This window comes from Acipenser ruthenus, chromosome 28 (assembly GCF_902713425.1).
Source record: "Acipenser ruthenus chromosome 28, fAciRut3.2 maternal haplotype, whole genome shotgun sequence".
Classification (NCBI taxonomy): Eukaryota; Metazoa; Chordata; class Actinopteri; order Acipenseriformes; family Acipenseridae; genus Acipenser; species Acipenser ruthenus.
Window position 1 is genome coordinate 15,829,426 of NC_081216.1, and position 22,731 is coordinate 15,852,156.

Here is a 22,731-nt window from a genome sequence, read left to right on the forward strand (position 1 = left end):
TTTTATTTTCTATTTTTTTTTTTTTTTTTTTTTTACAATAATGCCTCCCTGAGCACATGTATTTTAAATGTATGTTTCTCCAGAAAAAAAAAAAAATAAATCCTATTTGCGTTATTTATTTTCTTTAACAGCACTCCCAGAAGCTAGACGCAGTGGCTCACATTTGAGTACCAATCCACTTAGTTACTTTGTGCAGCCTTATGATGTTTAACAGAAGTGTAGCATTGAAGTATCTGCGAGGAGTGTTCGAAAAATATTCGTCAGGAACAGCTTTCAATGAATTACCAATAAAAACAAATATATATATATATATATATATATAATATATATATATATATATATATATATATATATATATATATATATATATATATATATATATATAATTCACCTGTACCATAATGTGTGGGTTTCATATAGGAAAATCTGTGATCCGCATAGCGTATTGGGTAAGAGTTACTGGAATTGTTTAGTTGGACAGTGAAACACTGTAGAGACTCTTGGTCTACAGTACTGCTGAGTGATTTGATGAAGTGGTCACGTGAGAACTTTTTTTTCAGAAGCTATTGAATGTACCATAAGACTGGACTATAGGGACTATGATGATGGTATGGACCACAAATTGGGGTCTATTTTAATGATTTGAAACAGGTGTGGATCTTGGTGTCCCTCCAAACGCCCCTCTGGGAAAACTCTAATTGAATACATCTAAAATGAGTACTTTAACTGAAGCTGAGGAAAGAAGTGATATATGTACATGCATTTATATGTTCATACACATGTATTTATTTGAGTGCCAAGCCCAGTGGTTTTGTTAACCAAGTTCTTCCATCCTGTCTTTTGTTGTTCCAGACTTTCTATCGCTTGAAAGAACATTTTTATCTGTTTGTAGAATACTGGATGCAGGGGTCATATTGAAGATTGTTTTAAGGATACAGAAAGTGACCTTGAAGCTTTGAGGTTCATGAAAGGAACATGGGTACTTGAGTACAAGATTTCACACATCACAAATTGATATTTAGGGAGGTTCTGTATTGTTCTGCCATCATGCCTCTGGTTATTAAGCCTTTCAGTACTAAGCATTTTCTCAGACAGGTTAACTAATTAAAGTAATTTTAGCTAACAAAATAATTCAATTAATAGGTCTCAACTGTGCAGTTTTGAAAGAAACACCATTACACTTCCTGTACCATTTCACCTCATGATGTTACCTGCTGAATACATATCAGTCAATAGAGTTGAATGGTTATGGAATTACTTTAACTACCATCACTTCAAAGAATAAGTAGCTTAAAATGTAATTGGCACTAAGACGACAACGAGGGAGTGTCCTAAGCGATACTTAGGAGGATTTTAAAGTCTTAAAGATTTGAGATTATCCTCATGTTACCTGTTTTTCTAACTGGTTTCTCATGCTTCCCATGTCAACTTTAGCCTTTAGGCTTTTGAATTTGAATACAATAGAATATTTTATTAGCTAGCTCAGTCTTGGCATTCAGCCGTGAATCAGCGTGGACCTTTTACTTGTATGTTTACATGACATGTCGAAATGCATTCTGAGCAAATATTTCCAGTAAATGGGAAAAAGTTGTTCCATCTCATTAAATTGGTGTTTCGTTTTTGTTTTTTTTCAGAGTTGTATTTTGTGCTGTGCTTTTAAGTGACAGTATTAAACAGCTTAAATGGAAAATAAATGTACACCATATAACCTTATACAGGTTTACCATAATAAAAGCATAGCAAAGTGTATTAAAGCTTAGATGCACACTGTAAAGAATAACAAGGTATGGTAAAGTATATTAATAAGCCTGGAACACCAGGATAAACTATGGTAATTGAATAGTATAACCAAGGGAAACACACAGTAAACCTGCAAAAATACTGGGGTAAACCAACATCTGTAAGGGTACAGTATGTACATAACATTTGCTGAGTAAACTGAGTTTCTGTATTCTGGATGAGGGTTGTTTTTGCAACAGAAGTAAACTGACAAAGGTGCAGCATGTTTTGGTCAGCAGTTCTTGTTGAAATCTGATATGGCTAGATATAGTCTCTAGATATAGTCTCTAGATACTGGCCTCTTAATGGGTATAGCTGTTGGTCTGCAGGTACCCTGAAAAAGTTTACTATAGTAAAAGCATAGCAAAGTGAAATGAATAATAGTGAAAGCATGGTAAATCCCACAGAGGTATGATAAATCAAATGTAAACTGTGGTAAATTCATAGTATAACTATGGGAAAACTGCTAAATGTCCTTACAAATTTACTGTGGCAAACTCAGGGTATTGACACAGAGTGGGGGGCTATTAGTTGAATGTAAATATTCAAAATAATGAAGCAATGAAAACTGTTATTTTTGTTTTGTTGTTTTTCCGCTTGCCACACAATACCACCTGGTGACCCAATATAGTCATTGCGCCACGATTTATTACTCAAGTTATTGTCCGAATTTTCTGTCACAGGCCATGGTTTTTAGATTTAGTGCTTCTAAAGTAGTCGAGGCATGAATAAATGTGAGACCTGTAAATATCATATCGGGCATACACACGACAACTCTGGTTCCACTTGGCTTTTAGACTAATGTAAAGCATTATGTAGTGTCGTTATATATATTTGGTTGATTTTTGGAAAACCTTAAAGTGTTACAGAAAAGGTTATCATTGCTGTGTCCTGTGTTGTCCATATCACAGTGCTATACATTTAAACAAATTGGCAAATTTCTAAAATTAATAAATAAATAAAAATTATGAATCGCACATCATGGGTCATAAATCAGTTGGGCAGTAGATTTCTCAACATTTACCCAGGAGTGTTTGACTGGAGAAAAAATGTCTTCTAAACATCCCGAACAAGATCCAAAACAAGAGCAAGCCAGATGGACCCTACATAGAGCCCTGTATAGTGAATGGGAGTGCATAACAGGAGGCTGTGTGGTCCAGTGGTTAAAGAAAAGGGCTTGTAACCAGGAGGTCCCCGGTTCAAATCCCACGTCAGCCACTGACTCATTGTGTGACCCTGAGCAAGTCACTTCACCTCCTTGTGCTCCGTCTTTCGGGTGAGACGTAGTTGTAAGTGACTCTGCAGCTGATGCATAGTTCACACACCCTAGTCTCTGTAAGTCGCCTTGGATAAAGGTGTCTGCTAAATAAATAATAACAGATATGATTTAATGGAATTATCTTCATTATCTATAAACACTTGAGGTTCACTATGAGAATCTACAACCCTAAGTTTCAGATAACACCGTGCTAATGGAAACATTGCCTGGGAAAACAACAGTCTACCTTCAGGCTTGATCTGTCCCTAAGATAGTAAGCATACAACACTTACAATCTATGGAATAGTTATCACCCATAGGTATTGAGAAATTGCAACACCAAGTGGAACGGGAGAAGAAAATGACAAACATTTTGGCAGTCTGCCTCAGTGTGTAGTTTGAAATGCCAGGAACTTTATTTTATTTGCATCATTAAGAATACCACATTTCAAGTGTAAGATTTATGATGATGGTGCTTCTGCTGTGTACTTAACTTTTCAGGGACCCCAACTGACCTGTTTGGAAAGCTGACTAGTTAGTTTACATAAAGCTCTTCGGTTTTATCAGAAGTGCTACGAATCTGTCTCCTGTGGTTTTTAAAAAAAAAAAAAAAAAAAAAAAAAAAAAAAGGATTTTGGTCTCCCACCTGGTAAAAGAATGGCTGCATGGTGAGTCTTAGTCAGGGGAGCAGAGGTTTGTGTCCTGGCTGTACACAGTCCTGGCGCTCCTGCGGGTTAGACAGGCAAAACCGGCTGTGACTACAGTGGGCCCTACTGGCTAGGTGCCTGGTGAGTTCAGATGGACACCTGCAGGGCTGGCCTTTGTCCTCCAGAAGCCAGTAGCTTGCTGACCTCTGATCTTGAGTTCTGGGGTGTAAAAGTCAGATTTTATGCTTGTCTGCAGTCTCTTTCCTATAGCACTTTACTTGGATAAGCAACCTAGTTTTAACCCTGTTTTGAAATGAGCTGAGATTTGAAGGTGTCCTCTATAACACACGTTTGTGTTTTTTTGTTTTTTTTTTAATTTTTATACAGTATGTCACAGTAAGTTTCAAGTGCAGTAGTATACCTGTAGACAAGCTTCAAATGACAGACATCAACCGGTTATTTTTTTAATGAAGTGCGTACTGTCAAATATCAATTGATAAACATATTTGATATAAAATTCATAAACACTCTGACCCCAGCAGAAACGCCACATTTGTTCTATGTTGTATTTCAGGTTAACGGTTACATAGAGAGAAGCATGTTTGAGAGTTCTATTGAAGCCATCAGGATGCTTCAAACCTCAGAGTTCTAAAAGGTCACCAGGATGTGATGACTGACAGAAAACAATATACGAAGTGAATCTACACAACAAGACTAGTTAAAATAACCTGAGATTTCATATCCATACCAAGGTCTCCTTTCAAGGCTTCAGTTTTGATTTGCATGTTTGTTTTACCTTTATACAACTTTCAAAAAGTGTTCTCAGAATATTCACACAGTTCATTTAATTGAAGACAAACAAAGAAGGACTTGCATTTCAGCTTAATCTTTTATCAGTAAAGGAAACTGTGGAATTCATTATACTGAATACAACAGCTTGTATTTTCAAAGGCAGCAACCTGAGCACAACATTGACATCATTGTCAAGTTCATTAGACTAAAATAACTTGTGATGAGTTAAGCTAATCTGTTGAAATAATTCAAGCAGTTTTGTCATTCAACACCCTCTGCTATCTTGAATCGGTTCCATTTTTTTTTTTTTTTTTTTTAAATTACCAGCCACTTCGGACAGTAACGCTGAAATCAGAGCTTTAGCACCTGGAGGTTATAGGGCAGCAGAACAGAGCGTTACAACTTAAGAGGGGGAAATGCTTAGGATCGTGTGAATGTAGGTCGACACTGAGGGTTCTTAGAATACTGGGAGCATCAGCATTCTTCAACGAGCTCAAAGACTTTGTGGAAATGAGAGTGGAACTGTAATAAAAGATTTCTGCTGTACCAGTGGCTATTGTATCCCAAGAATGTACTGGGACCCCCAGATAGTATTTGTGAGTGTGCGGCTCAAGTGGGGCACTAATACCTGCAGGAGGTGAATGTACAGTGTCTCGCACTTTTTCACAGGGAAGGGAAAATTGATACTTGTGTGCAGTTGCAGCTTCAAAATATCTGCGATGAATACAAGTAATTTAAGAGCTTTACCAGGAACTATGTTTTCGACACTGGTGCACTGGTGCAGTGCTGCATTTATGGCCATTTGCTCCACATTACAGCTTACCAAAGTGAGAGTTGGAATGGAAGATTGGTTTAGACACACTGGGCCAGGCGTGGCAGATGACTCGCTTGCTGAAGCGAGGCTGTGGAAACACAGCTCAGGTGAAAATAATGTCCAGAAGGACAAATGTTTTCAGCTGAGTGAACGTTTTTACTCTTCAAAGGTATAAGGGCGTCTGCATTTTCCCCTTGCATCTGTAAAAATATGAACCACAAATTATTTGGTCATTTAAAGTCATTTAAATTGTTTCAAGTTCAGGGTAATTGCAGAATTTTTAAAAAGCGGGGCTGTTGGTATTGTATGTCTCTGGAAAGAAGAAATAACATTGGGTTGAATCGTTTTGTGTTCTACTTACCAAGTATCAGATATTGAATTTGTAAATACTCATTTTCTTCGTCTTGCCTTCCTGTTCCTTGAAATTAAAAACCACTGAGAAATGTTTGTCTCAATTGTAGAAATAAAAGTAAATCCCTGGCTGGTAGGAGGGTTTACGTGTTAAACTTTTGTTTGGTTAATCCTAAGGCTGTCATGTTTTGCATAACCAAGAAAATAACACTGATTCATTAATTTTGCAGAAACCTGCAGTACTGGTCATACATCGTAACACCTTACATTTAAGGAAAATTTAGTTTGATTTAACTGACCCTAATGGCTGACCTGTTAAACTATTGATGTGTGGAGTGGCTTGAAACATGTTTATGCTGTCCATCTTGGCTGGAAGCCCACAGGAAACGTGGCAATCGACTTTTCTCTCCTGTGGCCCAACTGGCCCAATTTAATTACATATTTTAAATAAGTTTGCAAAATAAATCAGTTTGGGGAAATATTGGTGACATTTACAAATACTTTATATTATATGACTTCTATATAAGTGGCTTACTTGTTTGGTTGATTGCTGCTTGTTTTGTCACTGCCATGGGTGCTGGAATTCTTAATGCTACCACAATGAGGAAGCTTATCTTGCCCACAACACTGATCAGACAATAGACACAGTCATCATAACATTGTTGTTGTTGTTTCCAGTTTTATTTTACCTGAAGGTACAGCAATATTACAATAGGCAAGGCAGTAGTGCTGTATTAAACAGCTGTCTGTCCGGACTGTAGGCAGCAGACGTGCATACAAAGCTAAGTATAATTTTATTTGAAAATTGGGATGGACAGTAGAACATGGCAATTGTGCTACTTCATTGATCCATGCTCTGTTGATAGTCAATTACATTTTTATATAAACTACGCAGACACTTTGCACCAAGTGAATGCTAAATAACCTCATATAGTATATCACAGAGCCAGTGCCATTTAGTGAAATGCCACTTTGCAAAGTTGATGCTGTGCACTAGATGACGCTGGCGCTTACTAATATTAAGATCTAGCCTTCCTTATTTGTACTGTGTCTATGGCATAAAAATAAAATAAAATAAAAAGCACAATACTTGTAGTTACAATTAGAACCAATATAAATGATTGGAATATCAAGCGCTCTGATCATTTTTAGGACTGTTTTTAACTCAAAGTCCAGCTTATCCTTGTTTCATATACTGCAGTGTCCCACAATACTATAACTGTGGACAATTAAGGGTCTTAGGGCCAGATATTCAAAAGAAAGGCTATTATTATAATCTTCTTTTTCAGTAAAGCTGCCCTTTCTGTGCCTTTGAACACTTTGAGCCATTGTCTCGCTTGGTACCAAACATCATTTGGGTGCAGACCTGGGGTCGATTTTATAATTGTAATTGTCATTTGTAATTAATTGCACCTTGGCACATCTGTGTAATTGTATTTGGAATCACCATATAATTGATCAATTCCTGTTCAATTACACATCTTTCCAAGCTTAATCACAGTTCCATGTTGTTTTACATTGAGCGAACATTCTGCGCGTATTTTCAACCACTTTTAGTGACCCCATTAGTTTGGAAAAACATTAATTATACAGTATGCTTCTGTATTTGTACCGGTGATTACTGCTGGGTAGAATAAACATGTTAATGTGAGTCAACGTGTTAATGTGTGTAGCTATTTATGTTACTTTTTAGTGTAAATATAATTGCAATTACTGCAGCGTAACTCTAATTCAACAAAATAGCGTTGTAATGGCAATTTCAGCAAACAATTCTGCTGTAATTATAATTAATTATAATTGACCTCGGGTTTGTTTTGGGTGTAGTCCGAGTTACGATTTAATTTCCTTTTCAGCTTCATTTAAGTGTTCATTTCCGCAGCCTTGTGATATTAACATTTATCCGAAACTCTTTTGAATTTAACAGACTTGCGAATGTATGATAGATATTTGCAAGGCAAGCAGTGCTGCATGAATTTGCAAAAATCTTTGAAAGTCTAGCCCTAATTTATTTATTTACGTTGTTCTTTGATCATTCTTACTTTTTAAATCTGTTGTTGCCCATACTGCTCTTCATAGAACGTGTGTTTGTGTGTTTTTTTTGTTTTTTTTAATAAACTAAACTATTAATGCACTCTAATTTAGGAGTCAGGATAATTTATCTGGGCTTCGAGAGCATGCATAATATCAGAGAAATAATGTCTGTCATTTTTTTACTTTAGGCTTTTTTCTTTCCATTAAAAAAGAAACGTATCTGTGTATTTTGTGTTAAACAGTCATCAGCAATCTTCCTATTCTGAATTAAAACATAAGACTGTAGGGCTTTCGAATGATTTAGAATAGAAGTCTTCCCGAACATTTGACACATGTCCAATTATACACAGTAATATAATATAAAAAGATATATGCATTTTTAAATTTGTATTTCAAGAGTATATTAGTATTAGTTTATATAACTAATGAATTTTAGCTGTGAATTACAAAAAAAAGATTGTGTGTTTGTCATATCACAAATGTAATATTAATGGGGTAGCAGTGTGGAGTAGTGGTTAGGGTCGTGGGTTCAATCCCAGGTGGGGGACACTGCTGCTGTACCCTTGAGCAAGGTACTTTACGTAGATAGCTCCAGTAAAAACCCATCTGTGTAAATGGGTATTTGTATGTAAAAATAATGTATAAAAAATAATGCAATTGTATGTAAAAAATAATGTGATATCTTGTAACAATTGTAAGTCACCCTGGATAAGGGCATCTGCTAAGAAATAAATAATAATAATAAATAACTATTTCTTTATCTGGATAAAATGGCAAAAAATAACCACTGTATGGTTCAAATTAATGTTGATAATCTATTTTAATGTATTTTTATTCAGTAACACAAATTGGTAAATGTTGAAACTATTTGTATATTTCGATTTTGAGAGGGTTTTTTTGGTGGTTGTTGTTTGTTGTTTATTTTTTGCATGCACTACTACTTCTGTCCAGCAGGGATTATTCTGTGTTCTGGAAGTTTAAATGTCTTTTTGTTTCTGTTGTTTCCCCTCACAGATTTCTCATAGTGCTCATTTGCCTCATCTTCAGTGTCTTGTCGACCATAGAGCAGTACACTTCTTTTGCACATGGAACTCTGTTCTGGATGGTATGTAAAATAATTTTCTTCATGAATTAAAAAAATCTTCATCTGTACAGATCAGAAAAAGTAACACACCACAGAATTCCATGAAACTGTCGTTTTACAGGAGAAAAAACAAGGAGCAGTCCTGCTACTGGATTTTTTTCATTAAGCAGCAACATTTTGTCCTCTTAACATACAGTATATGTTTTATCATTATTTCCTAGGTCTCCCATTTTCAATGAAACCTGTACACATTTTGGTAAAGGTGGATCTGATTTATTAGAGGGATAATGGAACTAAGTTGACATTGAAATCGCGTCTGTCAGGAAAAGCAGCGATTGGTACTCAAATGCCAGTCAATGTGTGAAGCTTCTGGGAGAAAATAAATGGCATAATTATAAAACACTGAATAGTGGCACATTTAGAAATATGAAAATAAACTAAAAGTCTTTCTCAATGTTGAAATGGGTTGTGATTCACGTACTTTACATCACAGGGATTCAAGTGGTAATGTGTGAAGGACCTCTTACTGTAGAAGGTACAGGGGAGGAGATGGGAGAGAATTGTATATTTGGGTACCTTAAGTGGGAAATATTTTGTGGTATAGTGGTGTTTGTTGCATATCGTGCTGATATCTGTGCTGTTGCTGCATAATGAACGAGGAACTATCAATGCTTTTTGATTGAATTAGTTGTATTGAAATACTATTCCTTGAAGCGATAACCATATCTTAATCAAATGTCTTACCTGGCCTTAATGTCAGCAAAATGATCAATTTTGATAAATTTGATTATTTAAATCAAGTTTGCAGTTCATGAAACAATTTTCAGCTTTTTTGCATTCAAATACGGTAAAAATATGGTAAAATTACAAATACAGATATTACATGCCTTTGGTATTTTAGTGTAATTCTTCCTAGGTGTTTCCAGGAACAGTAATGGCACAGAATGTTTGGCAAGGAACCTACTTAACCACTAGGTGGTGCTGGTGGATTACACATTATATTCACACCAAGGGCGTAGGTTTGGTTTGAACATTGGTGGGGACACAATTTTTTATGGGGGTGGAGTCGCGGTCGCTAGGGGGGGTTCAGGGGCGTGCCCCCCCAGGAAGACATTTTTTAGGAGACAGCTGTTAAATGGTCATTTCTGGTGGCTTGAAATGAATGAATCGAGGATAATCTGATTGACATGAAGTTGGCTGGTATACACTTAAAACACTATGATAGCTGGTTTGACATCCCTGCTATAGAATTACTAATAACCTGAATTATAATCTATCCCAGCCTTACTGTAAGCTACCATTACCCCTGCCACTACAAGCATGAGCACATGCACGCTCACGTGCTCTGCCTGCCTCTCCTGTGTCTGTGCTGCTGCTCGTACCTGGGTGCTTTGCTTCATTCACCTGATAAAATAATAAATTGATGTATGTCATATAGAGAGAAAATATATGGCTATGCTAACTTTATTTGCTGAGTATTACTATACAGCATTAGCCTACTATCATATCACAATGTGCCTCAAAACTGAGTCTAACACTTTCACTGTTATAACACTGTGTAACAATTTTTTTTTTTTTTTTTGGTTCCTGGGTAGCAAGTGTTATTTCCTAATTGCTTATGCCTCAAAAGTATAGAAAATGGCTATTATTCCCCACAAACTTTGCTTTTGTGACCAGGACAGTGATATTTTGAAATTTACCTATTTCCAATGAGAACGGGCGAATTTGTGTCTTCTCATTCACATAAAGTCAGAAAAAAACAACATATGAATCCAAATTAACATGTATTTATACTAAAGTAATACAAAAATGACTACAAAAGATTTAGAAGTGAGTAGTTTTTCGAGATTTACGATTATACTGTAAATCACTTTCACGAATCAGCCCCCAAATGTAGTCTCCCATCATGTTCTCGTTATACTGTCCTTCATTGACAGCTCATCCAGGAGCCTCACAGCCGTGCTGCTCCATAATGGTAACAAGTACCCGTCTCTTCCCCTGGCTCACTCGGTGCACCTCAAAGAGGATTACAACAGCATCAAGACCTTGCTGGATGCCTTGAAGTATGAGGAGTACGGCCGGGACCCCCCGGAAGGTGCTGATGCCACCACTGCACATCAAATTGGGCCTTATGAAACAACTTGTCAGAGCTCTAGATAAGGAGTCGGCAGCCTTCAAGTACCTTCAAGACTCCTTCCCTAAGCTGTCTGAGGCAAAGGTCAAAGCCGGTGTCTTCGTCGGACCACAGATAAAGAAGATCCTGGAGTGCAATGAATTCCCCAAGAAGCTCACTAGTAAGGAGAAAGCGGCTTGGAACAGCTTTGTCGCAGTGGTTCGGGGCTTCCTGGGCAATCACAAGGCCGTAAACTATGTGGAGCTGGTTGAGACTCTGGTGAAGAACTAGTCCATGAAGTCCATATCCTTGATGCTCATCTTGATAAATTCAAGGAGAACATGGGAGCGTACTCGGAGGAGCAAGGCAAGCGCTTCCACCAGGATATACTGGACTTTGAACGCTGCTACCAAGGACAGTATAATGAGAACATGATGGGAGACTACATTTGGGGGCTGATTCGTGAAAGTGATTTACAGTATAATCGTAAATCTCGAAAAACTACTCACTTCTAAATCTTTTGTAGTAATTTTTGTATTACTTTAGTATAAATACATGTTAATTTGGATTCATATGTTGTTTTTTTTCTGACTTTCTGTGAATGAAAAGACACAAATCCACCCGTTTTCTCATTGGAAATAGGTAAATTTCAAAATGTCACTGTCCTGGTCACAAAAGCAAAGTTTGTGGGGAATAATAGCCATTTTCTATGCTTTTGAGGCGTAAGCAATTAGGAAATAACACTTACTACCTAGGAACATAAATTGTGTTACATAGTGTAATCACTAAGCCATTACAGATCTCACCTGCGACCCTGTTGCTCCACCTGCCTCTGTACTGCTTTTACCAGGTTGCACTGCTTCATTCACCTGATAAAATGATAAATTGATGCATGCTGTTTAGAGAGAAAGTATGACTCTGCTAACTTCATTAGTAAATTAGTTTTTCATTTGCTATGAGAATCATTATCAATTGTGTTTATTACTTTAACAACATCTTCCTACTTACACTTTGACTTTTTGTAAAAAAAACTTCCTTATGTCCATCTTTATTTTTTTGGCTGCCATTATGCTTTAGTCATCTAAAGCCAAATTGAAATGATTAGCTAATGTTAGTTGGTTGACGATATCAAAACATGCTCACACACACTCACACTCTCTCTCTGTCACACACACACATAATGATTAGCTGTGAAACAATCTAGCTAGCCACCAAGGACGTGGGGTTAGCAGCTAGCAATGGGTCACTAACGTAATAAACCTACTTACCTACCCATCAGGTAGGTAGGTAGGTTTATTCTCTCAAACTATGTTGCTGACGAGCTGACAATACCTTCAGCCCCGGCACCTGGCTTTCATTCAGTCAGTGGCTCACACTCATATCAGACTGACCGGCAAGCGGCAGCTTCAGATGAGCGTCTTTCCAGAGTCCAGCCTAAGCCAGCGGGTCTCAACCATTTTTTACTCACGCCCCACTGAAATTTATTTTTATATCTCTTCCCTCCCCCGTTTAATTTGACTTTTTAATATATATTTTTTTATGACTGCCTATATAATATAGAGCGTTTATTTAGCCGCCTGGATAGTCACACTGTCCATTCAATCAAATATATGTTCGTGTTCACTTTTTACACACACAATACAAAAATATCAAGCAAGGAGTGAGTTAGTTACAAAGGGAGGAAGGAGGAGGATTGAAATAATGTGACAACGCATTAACCAACAAACACAAAATAAATATCGAATTTAACTGATTATATTTGTTCTTATTTTTTAAAATAAATGTGAAAAATGTGGCACAATATACACCGTTTAAGATTGACTAGAATGTTCCTTATTTTAAACCCGGAGAATCACCTTTCACTCCCGAGTCCTTGTGCACTTTCGCACCTCAATGAAAACAGAACACTCTGCTTGGTCCCTGACGTCAGCCGCGCACTGAGTCCGTGTTACAGTGATGCATTATGGAATTTGTAGTTTTCTTGTCTGCTGATTACACCCCAAAACCCCACCAAACACCTACAAATCCCAGGGTGCCATTCTTTTTAAAGCTATCTCTTTTTCTCTCTTTAATAACTCGCTGCACTCAAAGGGCGAAATCGGGAGTATCGTTTGGCACGTCACTGTTATTATTACTAGTACGTTATTATTCAAACGTTCACCGCCTGGTTGAGAACCTAGTGCCTAAGCCAATCAAATTATCAGGTTTTTTTTTTTTTTTTTTTTGGAGGAGGGAGGAGCAACGAGGGGATCTTGAGAGAGTTAACCCTTTGTGGAGCGGATAAAATAACATGACAAAAGACGTTTCAGATTTATCAAAATTATTGGTAGGGACAATTCTATGGTCCCTTGATATTGGTAGGGACATGTCAATACCGTCCCTAGCTAAATCTACGCCGGTGGTTCACATTATTACACAGCTCAGAGCTGTCCAAACCTTTTGGGCAAAAGAGCCATAATGATTACCAGGAAGTTTTTTTTAAAGAGCCATACAAATAAATAAACATACACACAAAAGATTAGTTTTAATAAAGCTGACTAAACAATAGCAATAACATTATGATACTACTTCAGTAGTTTTCAGCTCAATAAAAACATTGTCTGTCTAAAACACAGAATTATTTTCGCTGTACTTCCACCATATACAACTTGTCTATTGAAACTCATTGCAAACTTCATATTTGTTTTGTATTATAATTTATACCCCAGCATGTCTCTATCTTTTTTAGATGAATCTGACAAGAATACTAGTAATGTCTTTTTAAGAGTCTGCAGGTTACACCTCTTCTTGTTGATGGAAATTAAAACCTCCACTTTCTTCTAATACTGCAGTAGAGGCAGCACTGTTTTGGTTAATTAAAATCCAACCAAATTGAGAGTTAATCCAAATAAACAAGTCTTCTGCAAAGAGTACTATCAAATACCAAGACTGGGATCATTTTGAATATTGTACTGCATGTTTTTGTGAAAGATGACCCTGTGTTGTGCCCATGTCCATGCTGGCAGCGCAGGTTTGAGTAAAACGTTACTGTAGTATTGTTCTCTACCAAAAGGTGGCAGCATGTATCTTGTGAAAGAGTCCTAATTGCCTGCCAAGCGTCCCATGAAGGACCTTGTGTTTTGGTTTGGTATTACTTGTTCTTTGAGGGGATTTGTAGCAGGTTAGGTTACATACAGGATAAGGACATAACATTGAAATGGACCAACCGATATAGTCATATTTAACACTGATAAAGAAAAATACATTGTGTAAATATGTTTTCAAATGTTCAGTGGTAGGAGTGATAGTTTACAACATTTGCCATTACTGTGGTAGTTTGTCTCAACCCATTCTTCTCATTAAACCAGCATGTCCGTGCCTCTACTTGCAGCAGCAGGAGGTTATGAATGACAAGTTCTGTTGTAGTATTGTAAGGCATAACAAAAATGTAAACTAATAAAAAATGTCTTTTGTCTTTCAATATGGTAGTAGACCCTCGTTAATCCAGCCCAGAAGGCACCCTTTCAGATCAGAAGAGTTATTTGTTCGGTGTGATTGTCATAATCTGTTCCATACTACAATTGTCTGGTCCTGAAATATCAAAAATCAGTTAATGATGTGAATACAAACACTGGGAAGCTTTAAATGTTTTAGATACTCAAGATTTTTCTGAAATTTGAAATTTGATTTATTCAGCTGTAATACGCATACATTCAATTAAAATAGCATTGTTCGGATTATATGTCATTTCAGACAACGCTTTACAGGACAACATAAATTATATGTGCTTATCAGGTCTTACATGGTTTTTATACCTCAACAGGACCACTTTAATACAGGTTTTACTGTGTACGAAAGAAACCGGTATAAATCAGTCTTATAATTAACAGATTTTTATCCCCAAACACAGCCAGTTATGGATGCTGTGGCAAGTGGCCGGCTGTTCACATTAATAAATTGATTAGAAAAATTCCAAATCCTAAATCACCCACCAAAAACAAAAGGGAAGATCAAGAAATCAATCTTAGCTGGATTGAAAAGGGAAAATAAATACATTTAAAGGATTAAAAAATAAATTGGTATTAATTACCACATGTTGTCTAAAAGGCCACAGTGTACAGAAGGCGCAGTCTGATGTCTTTGAGTCCGAGGCTGCATAGATTTATGCTGTGAACTTGTAATTAAAAGATTTAGAGATCACAAATTAATCTGCAGACAATGACTGGTTACAGTAGCATGTCTTGTTTTGGGGGAGTGTTGCTGATGTATTAGATTCAATAGAATTAGCCCCCTGGATAAGTACTGGCTGTGACAGGTGTCCGCTTTTATGTTGCTCCCAAATGTCAAGGGACTTGATCATTAAGTATTGAACTCATGTGCTGCTCAAGCTGCATCCTGAGAGGACTTTGGGATTTGTTTGGCTCTTGTTTTTACATCTGACCCCTCCAGCTGGGTCCTATTGTTTTAGTGTAATGTTGCAGCTGAGATAACAAGAGCCTAAAGCAGCCTGGAGTTCTGGTGGAAGAGATACACTGCACCGTTAATGAAGCCAGAGATTCAGAGAAGAGACTACCATCCAGCAAGTATTGGGACAGACTAATAAATGCACCAACATGTCCATTTAGTATCCATTTTACCCGGCAGACCCCTTGCATACTAAATACCTTGGTATCCCTGATTTATATGAGGAGTGGAATCTCTCTTGTACTCCCTTTTTTGGGATCCTGTTGTCCTGCGTTAATGCGACAAGGTACAGTTTGAATGGTTTTACACTGGAAATTAATTTTGGCTATAGAGTGACTTCCAAAAACAGAACAGTGTATTAACATTACAAATACAGAAAAAATTGCAGTGCAAATTGTATGTGTGTGTGTGTGTGTATATATAATACACGTGTTACTGTATTTGAGCTGATAAGAGTGCCATTAAGTTAAGGATACATCTGCATGCAACATTATTATTATTATTATTATTATTATTATTATTATTATTATTATTTATTTCTTAGCAGACGCCCTTATCCAGGGTGACTTACAATTGTTACAAGATATCACATTATTTTTACATACAATTACCCATTTATACAGTTGGTTTTTACTGGAGCAATCTAGGTAAAGTACCTTGCTCAAGGGTACAGCAGCAGTGTCCCCAACCGGGATTGAACCCACAACCCTCCGGTCAAGAGTCCAGAGCCCTAACCACTACTCCACGCTGCTGCCCTACCTCAGTGTATAAACTATAGTAAGTATATACAGCAAGTATAGAAATATACACTACTACACTGTTCCTATAATGAACTGCAAACTAGTTCCTGCCCTTTTGTTGTGTGACGTAATATCACAGCTGTTACTGTGTCGGGAACACCCACTTCATTACATCAATCTGTTAACAAATAAACACAAGCTCTTTTTACCTAGAGGAGATGGGATTTTAAACTTACATGAGCAAATTCGAAACCCCCGAATATCACAATCCTGAACATATTTTATCAGCACACTGTGCTTTGTGGATTCAAGCAATGTGTAGTAGTGGGCAGCAGTGTGGAATAGTGGTTAGGGCTCAAGGGGGACACTGCTACTGTACCCTTGAGCAAGGTACTTTGCCTAGATTGCTCCAGTAAAAACCCAACTGTATAAATGGGTAATTGTATATAAAAGTTCTTTCCTGCTGCTGGGTTCAAAACCTTTAGTCAAACAATGAAAATAACAGCAAAAAAAAAAAATTGGTAAATGGTTGGAAACACCTACACGAAGATTTCATATTGGTACAATAGTTAAAATATATAATAGGTTATTATAAATAGTTTTCATGTTCAGCATATCTTTCATTATCTTATTGTTACTTTTTTGTTTGTCTCAACTTGTTTTCTATATAACATTATATTAATATTTTATCATCTAATACAACTTTTATTTGCAAGGTGGCATTGTAATATGTACAATATAATCTACAATTGTTATTAAAAGTTATTACTGTGAAATGTACTGTTAATTACAATATTAATTAATCCCAGTTACCTAGTAAATGTTCTCATGGCAAAAACAACAATAGAAATAAGCTGTTTGGATATTTTTTTCGTAGCCTTTTTCATTTTATAGTTAAATGCATTGCTGTGGCTTTGACATACAGTGGTTTGCAGAAGTATTCAGCTCCTACCAATAATGTCACATTTTGTTGAATTACAGATAATGTATGCAAACTTTTTTATTATTCAAAACTGTAGTGGTTAAACTGAACACTGTTATATGAGGAGGAGGTTAAATGTCAGCAAAACTTGCAAAGAAAATGTACAAAATGAAATTTACTGGTTGCAGAAGTATTCAGCCCCTTAAGTCAGCACTTGGTAGAAGCACCTTTTGCAGCAATTACTGCTATGAGTCTTTTTGGATAGGTTTCTACTAGCTTTGCACAGTAGGATGGTGACATTTTTGCCCATTCTTCATGGGAAAATTGCTCCAGTTCTGATAAGTTTGTTGGGGATTGTCGATGGACTACAATCTTCAAGTCTCGCCATAAATTTGATTGGTTTCAAGTCAGAACTTTGACTGGGCCACTCAAGAACATTAATTCTCTTCTTGTTCAACCACTCCATTGTGGCTTTGGCTTTGTGCTTCGGGTCATTGTCCTGCTGAAATGTGAATTTCCTGCCCAGTTTCAGAGTCTTGGCTGACTCAAACAGGTTTTCTTCAAGGATTCGCCTGTACTTTGCACCATCCATTCTACCCTCTATCCTGACAAGCTTCCCAGTCCCTGCTGAAGAGAAGCATCCCCATGGGTGATGTGTAGTGTTGGGCTTGCTCCAGACGTAACGCTTGGAATTTAGACCGAAAAGTTATATTTTTCTCATCTGACCACAAAACCTTTTTCCACATGTCTGCAGTATCATCTTATCATCTACATGCTTTTTGACAAACTCCATACGTGTTTTAAGATGAGGCTTTTTGAGTAATGACTTCTTTCTTGCCACCCGTCCATACAGGCCAGCTTTGTGTATGGATCGGCTTATTGTTTATGTGTGAACACTGACTCCCATCTCAGACACAGAACTTTGCAGATCTCTCAAGGTCATTGTTGACTTCAGAGTGACATCCCAAACTTGTTTCCTGCTTGCCTGGCTGCTCAGTTTGGGAGGGCGACCTGATCTGGGTGGTATGATGCATCTTCCACTTCTTAATAATGGACTTCACTGTGCTGAGAGGGATAATCAGCATCTTTTGAAATTTTCTTGTACCCTTCTCCTACTCTGTGCCTCTCTACCACTTTATCCCCGACTTGTTTCGAAAGCTCCTTGGTCTTCATGGTTGCTTTGTTGGATCACTATGTGAGTTGCAGCTTGAAAGTCTTTATATATCTGAGGGAAATTATCTACAAGTTAAACCACTTTTGAGTACACACAGGCTGAAACCATTTCACTAATTTTATGACTTTCAAACCAATCATTTGCACCTGAGCTGATTTAGGGCTGCAGTAGCAAAGGGGTTGAATACTTATGCAACTGAGATTAATCTGTTTTCCTCTGTAAATCTTACTTATTTATATTCTATATGCATTTTTAACTTTATCATTGTGGAGTAGTTTGTGTAGATTCTATATGTAAAGTCTAATTTGAAAGCATCGTGGAGTATGCTCAGGTGACAACAAAATGTGAAAACTTTGCAGGGGGGTGAATACTTCTGCAAACCACTGTGTAAGCAACCATACCTTACTAAAAATGTGGCAAGTTTGGGTTGCAAAGTCCAGAAAGATTCTTGACAAGTTTCTTTTGGGAGGGGAAGTGCTGCCATTGTTTTGTTAAAGGTGCAAAATAAAGATAAAGGAAGGTTTTGAAAAACAGGGAATGAAGGGAACGCAGCTCAAAACAGCCCTTTTTCTGGAAGTTGTAGTCAATAGCCATATAAAAACCTATTTCATATCATTCACTTTGATCTTGTACTGCTACAGATAGCTGTTCTATTAAATATACAACTTTGTAAAACCATAATAAGTCAAGTAATTTTGGCAAATGTCTTCAGTGTAATATTAGTAGCTTTCTATAGATAGAAATACTAAAAGTTAAATGACAAACATTTCAACTAAGTCTTTTTTCAATGTCTTCGAAAAAGTTTCTTTTTAGTATTTTAAATGCAGCTCTATCGAATGTTTAATAATTCTGGATGAGCTTTCTTATAGACATTATTGAGTTGTCTTTATCATATAGATCGCCAGTATTTTCCTTTGGAGAAGGGGGTGGGTTCCCAGAGGGATTAGCGATGCAGCCGGGACAAGGAGCTCATTACCCCTCCTCCTGGTTCTCGTTCCCCTCTCCAGTGATTCCCTGTGACGAACCACCAGAGACATGTTGGGGTTTGCCAGCTGTCGTGGGCTGTCGGCTGCTGAAATAGCTTAAAGTGGCTTATGTCAGAGTGGTAAAGGGATTGAGCAGGCAGCGGCAGTGTAACTGAATAACCAATCATTCCTCAGTGTTGTCACACAGCGGGACTCAAGGGATTTACACATGACTGAGCCATGTACAGTAAATACAATGAGGCCGACTCGAGAGTGTGGAGGGGGGGGGGGCTAACGGTGCATACCTCCTGGCTGTGGAATCCTCCCTCCCATTGCTTGTGCCTTAACCCCTTACCCCTTTGTGACAACTTTTCACCAAGCTTGTCAGAGTGCCGTACAGTGGTGCCAGTGCCACCCTCTATTAATTTAATATGATACAGGGTGAACTATACATTTTAACAGTGATGTGAGATTTTCAATAAGAAAACCAGAACACAACTAAAGAAACAATGCTGCCATTAAAATCACTAAGTTACCAAAATAAACAGATTTCATGTTTTGTAGAAGGAAGATATGGAGAAATTCGCAAAGGAGCAAAATAACAGAAGTACACCTAAAACATACATTTATTAAGAAATCGCTTGTGTCTACACCCTTCAGAATCAAGCTTGTGCTGTTGCGTGTGTATTATTCCTTCCTATTCCTTGTTGGTTTTACACCAGAGTAGAAAAATATAGGTCCTTGGTTTCATAATTTTGAAGCTGTGGTATATCCAAACAAAGCTTAAATACACAGTGGGTGTCACTACTTTTGAACAAGTTGTTGGTTTTTCTTTTTTTTTTCTTTTTTTTTTTTTTTAACTAAACCTAATTCTTTAAAAAGTGTATTGCTATTAAAAAGTATGCCACTGAAAGTAACATTTAATTCAGTATTTCAGCCAGACTAAAATCACATGCCAACAAGAGAAACATTTTGAGTTATGCTCAAATAGTTTTTCATCAGAAAAAATAGGAGGAAAAAAAGTTCATTGATAAACTGGTTGCAGCATGAATAGCAAACGGACAAGAGCGGATTGGTCCATGTGCAGCTAGAAGGGTAGTTTTACCTTTAAAAACATCATGACGAGCTGGGATCTGCTTGAATCACACGTGAGCTCTGCATATTTCCTTTAGGAGAGCCTTGTCATCTGTTCATGACTTGGACAAGAGCCAATACACAACCTTTAAACACACACGCACGTCCATGGGAAGTCTGGTAGCTGGTTTCCGTTCAGGTTTTTAAGAGCATTCAATTGACAGAGTATAGAGAATTGTGAAAAAACGAATGCAGCTTTTTAAAAGCAGCTTCGTCACCTCTCTGCTACACTCATACAGTGCAGAATGTCACTCATACAGTGCAGACTGCACGTGTCGAATACATGTGTTATATTAAAGAAGCGGGTTGTTTTATAGAAGAATTCCAAAACGATACAGTACACCAGTGAAATGATAGAGTATTTGTGATATTGTAGTGTGGAGTAGTGGTTAGGTTCAATCCCAGGTGGAGGACACTGCTGCCTTACCCTTGAGCAAGGTACTTCACCTAGATTGCTCCAGTAAAAACCCAACTGTATAAATGGGTAATTGTACGTACAAATAAATGTGATATCTTGTAAAAGTTGTTAGTCGCCCTGGATTAGGGCGTCTGCTAAGAAATAAATAAATAATAACATGCTGGCAAGGTTCATAATACAGGGTTGTACATGTGTGGTGCATTCCTGGTGAGGGTAATATGTACAATTTGGTTCATTTTGGGGTGTGTTGTTTTGGTTGAGGCTTTAGCATTGTTTAAGGGTTTCTTAATAAAAAAAGAATTGATGCAGCCCTTATAGCAATGCAGGGTTGTTGTGTCGCAATGCATGGAAAGGGAAGGCGTCGGCAGTGCAGCAGGGGAGTGGCAAACTTCAGTTACACTACTTCAGGTGAGACACTGTTTGATTTATTAGTTTTAGAGCACTTTCATTACTCAGTGGTGAACCCAGGTGTGCCTTATAATGGGCCAACACCTCTGTGGGTTAGTTGAGGCAAGGGATTGTATTATTATAATGGTTCCCTCTTTTTTTTTTTTTTTGTTAGTTTGAACTCTAGTGCTGGTATGAACGTTGGTTTTAAATGTTCAAATATTTCTAAACAAATTTAATTTCGAATAACTGGATTTTATTTAATTCATACCATATTCCAGTAAAAAACTAATAAGCAAGGTATCATTTTGATAGAGTCATTTTATACGTTTTGTTTTATAAATTAATAGAAACAAGGTCATTTTTGACACCGAATGCATTTCAAGCAGTGTTTGTTCAAATATTTGCCACAGCACTAGTTTTGAACCCATATGGCAAAACTAAATTATTATTATTATTATTATTATTATTTATTTATTTATTTATTTATTTATTTATTAGCAGACTCCCTTATCCAGGGCGACTTACAATTGTTACAAGAGATCAAATTATTTTTTACATACAATTACATTATTTTTTTACACTATTTTTTACATACAATTACCCATTTATACTGTTGGGTTTTTACTGGAGCAATGTAGATAAAGTACCTTGCTCAAGGGTACAGTAGCAGTGTCCCCCACCTGGGATTGAACCCTGCGACCCTCTGGTCAGTCCAGAGCCATAACCACTACTCCACACTGCTGGAGTTGTGGTTAGGGCTTAAATAAATGCAGTGATCCACAATAATTATATTATTAAACCAGCAACAATTTTTAAAATTATTTTTGTCCATTGATATACACTATTCTTATATTGAAATGCACAGAAAGCTACCAAAATGGCATTTCAGGTATTGGTAATTAATGACCGACAAGTCGTAGACAGTAGAGAAAATACAAGGGTTTTAAGCTGCATTTGTCAAGATGAGTATTATCTTTAGGATCAGATGTCTCTGGTCAATTGCAGTTCCTTTTAGAAGCACTTATTTCCATTTTAATTTTGGCCAAATAAAAGATAGCGTTACATAGGCTCCATTGAAGTAAAAGCAGAGTGGTTTCCCCAAGTGAATGAATTGTGCAACTGATATGACCATCTTAAATGTGCAGTATAGAGAGTAACAGCTGATACACAATTTAAACCAGAGATTTTAGGTCTCAAGTCTTTTTGTTAGAAAAAAAAGGATCACATTCCCCACAATCCGTTGTTTATTCAGGGGAGAACCTGATGGCAATCAGCAGAAACTGCTATTAAATCTACCAGATTGTCAGCTACAGCTGAAAAGACACAGCACACAGACCTACCAAGTAGATGGCGCAGAGAATCGGGTTTATGCTAAACCAGCCCTCTTTCACCACTTTTCCTGACTGGTTTGAAAACACCTACTAGGGAGTGTTATCTGCAACGGGGTTGAATATCTCTAGCTACTGGGAGAAGCAACTCTTAAAAATGTTAATTAACTTCGGTACAGGGTAAATGTATCTGACTTTAAACATCAATCACTAAATATTCAATGATATTAGTAACTATGCTGAAGTTTGGGTATGTTTTAAACACGATCACCCCATTGCTTTCCTATCTCATTGTTTTATTTAGAAGTTGATATCCTATGTAAGCGACAGTGCCCGTCGATGTTGGCT

The 22,731-nt window shown here is 37.1% G+C and overlaps 1 protein-coding gene across 4 annotated transcripts in view; it reads left to right on the forward strand.

Moving 5' to 3' along the window:
• Window positions 1-22,731, forward strand: part of LOC117434639 (potassium voltage-gated channel subfamily KQT member 1-like) — a 358,344-nt gene that overhangs the window by 32,484 nt on the left and 303,129 nt on the right. For all 4 annotated transcript variants that reach the window (XM_034057236.3, XM_059002773.1, XM_034057235.3 and 1 more), the window contains exon 3: window positions 8,687-8,777. In XM_034057236.3, coding sequence (XP_033913127.1) covers window positions 8,687-8,777 — 91 coding nt within the window. The remainder of the gene's footprint in view (window positions 1-8,686; window positions 8,778-22,731) is intronic.